This window comes from Poecilia reticulata, linkage group LG13 (genome assembly GCF_000633615.1).
Source record: "Poecilia reticulata strain Guanapo linkage group LG13, Guppy_female_1.0+MT, whole genome shotgun sequence".
In the NCBI taxonomy this organism is placed as follows: Eukaryota; Metazoa; Chordata; class Actinopteri; order Cyprinodontiformes; family Poeciliidae; genus Poecilia; species Poecilia reticulata.
Genome location: NC_024343.1, coordinates 6038289 through 6039345, shown reverse-complemented (window position 1 = coordinate 6039345; position 1057 = coordinate 6038289). Strand labels below are relative to the sequence as shown.

Below are 1057 nucleotides of genomic sequence, written 5' to 3'. Positions count from 1 at the left end.
CCTGTCATGGTGGCAGACGTTGCAGCAGGAGGGAGGATGAGAACAGTCACGGTGCTCCTCCTGCTTGGTTACTTGTTGCTTATTGGGCCTTGGACAGTGTTYATAGTTGAGCGTTGTTAATTGCTATGTTTAATGGTGCAGACAATTATTATTTCTGACATTGGCAATATGGGCAACCGCCCAGGGTGTTATTTTTTTAGGGATCTATTATTGCAGGTGAAATCAGATTTCACCTGCAATCTGATTTGCAGGTGAACGATTTTCAAAGCCTGAGGTCAGAAACCAACCATAAAATTCCTAATTAGTGCATAAGTTTATTACCTGTACCTATGATAAACTAACCAACTGAAAACTCTGCTTAGCAGAATTCTGTAACTAACAGCAGAAAAGCCGGTTCCAGCCGAGCCATGCAGACACAGAGACCACGGCAACGTGCAGAGGGAGAGTGTGTGTTGAGAAAGGAGCATGCCCTCTGACCTGTGGCTCTCCATTGTGCAGCGCTGACACTCTGCTGGTGGCAGGAGAGGTCCTCACCTCCTGATGGGTGCTCTCAGTGCTGCTGCATTCCTCCTTCAAGTTCTCCTCGTCGCTCTCTCTCTGTCTCTGCGCCAGGCGGAGGGCGGCCGGCGACGTCGGCGTTCCTCCCAGAAGATTCTCCAGGGACGGCCTCCGCCCTGAGCAGTCGCCCAGACACCCGGGGAAACCCAGCCGTCCTGAGCCCAGGGGGTCCAGCCCCACGCTCTCACCTTTGTTGTACTCAGCGCAGAGGGTCAGGATGGTCTCCAGCCGCTGCCTCTCCTGAGGAGGGAGCCAAACACAGACGAATAAGGAAGAAGCCAAACCCTTGTGGTTTTAACTGAAGCTTCACTTAGAGCCGTTCTTTGTTCTTGTGTACACTGCAGTAGATATATTGTGTACACTGCAGTAGATTTATATATATATACTATATATCTAATGCAGTAGATATATACTGCAGTAGATATATGTACTATATATATGTATATACATATATATGCATACACACATTTATTTAATCGCTGAATAAGTAAAAGTTGAA

General features: G+C 47.7%; 1 protein-coding gene across 1 annotated transcript in view; it reads right to left on the bottom strand.

Annotated features, from left to right (window-relative positions):
• The window catches only part of phldb1b (pleckstrin homology-like domain, family B, member 1b), a 144007-nt gene that overhangs the window by 38059 nt on the left and 104891 nt on the right, over nt 1–1057 (bottom strand). The window contains 1 exon segment of the mRNA XM_017308210.1: nt 535–798. Coding sequence (XP_017163699.1) covers nt 535–798 — 264 coding nt within the window.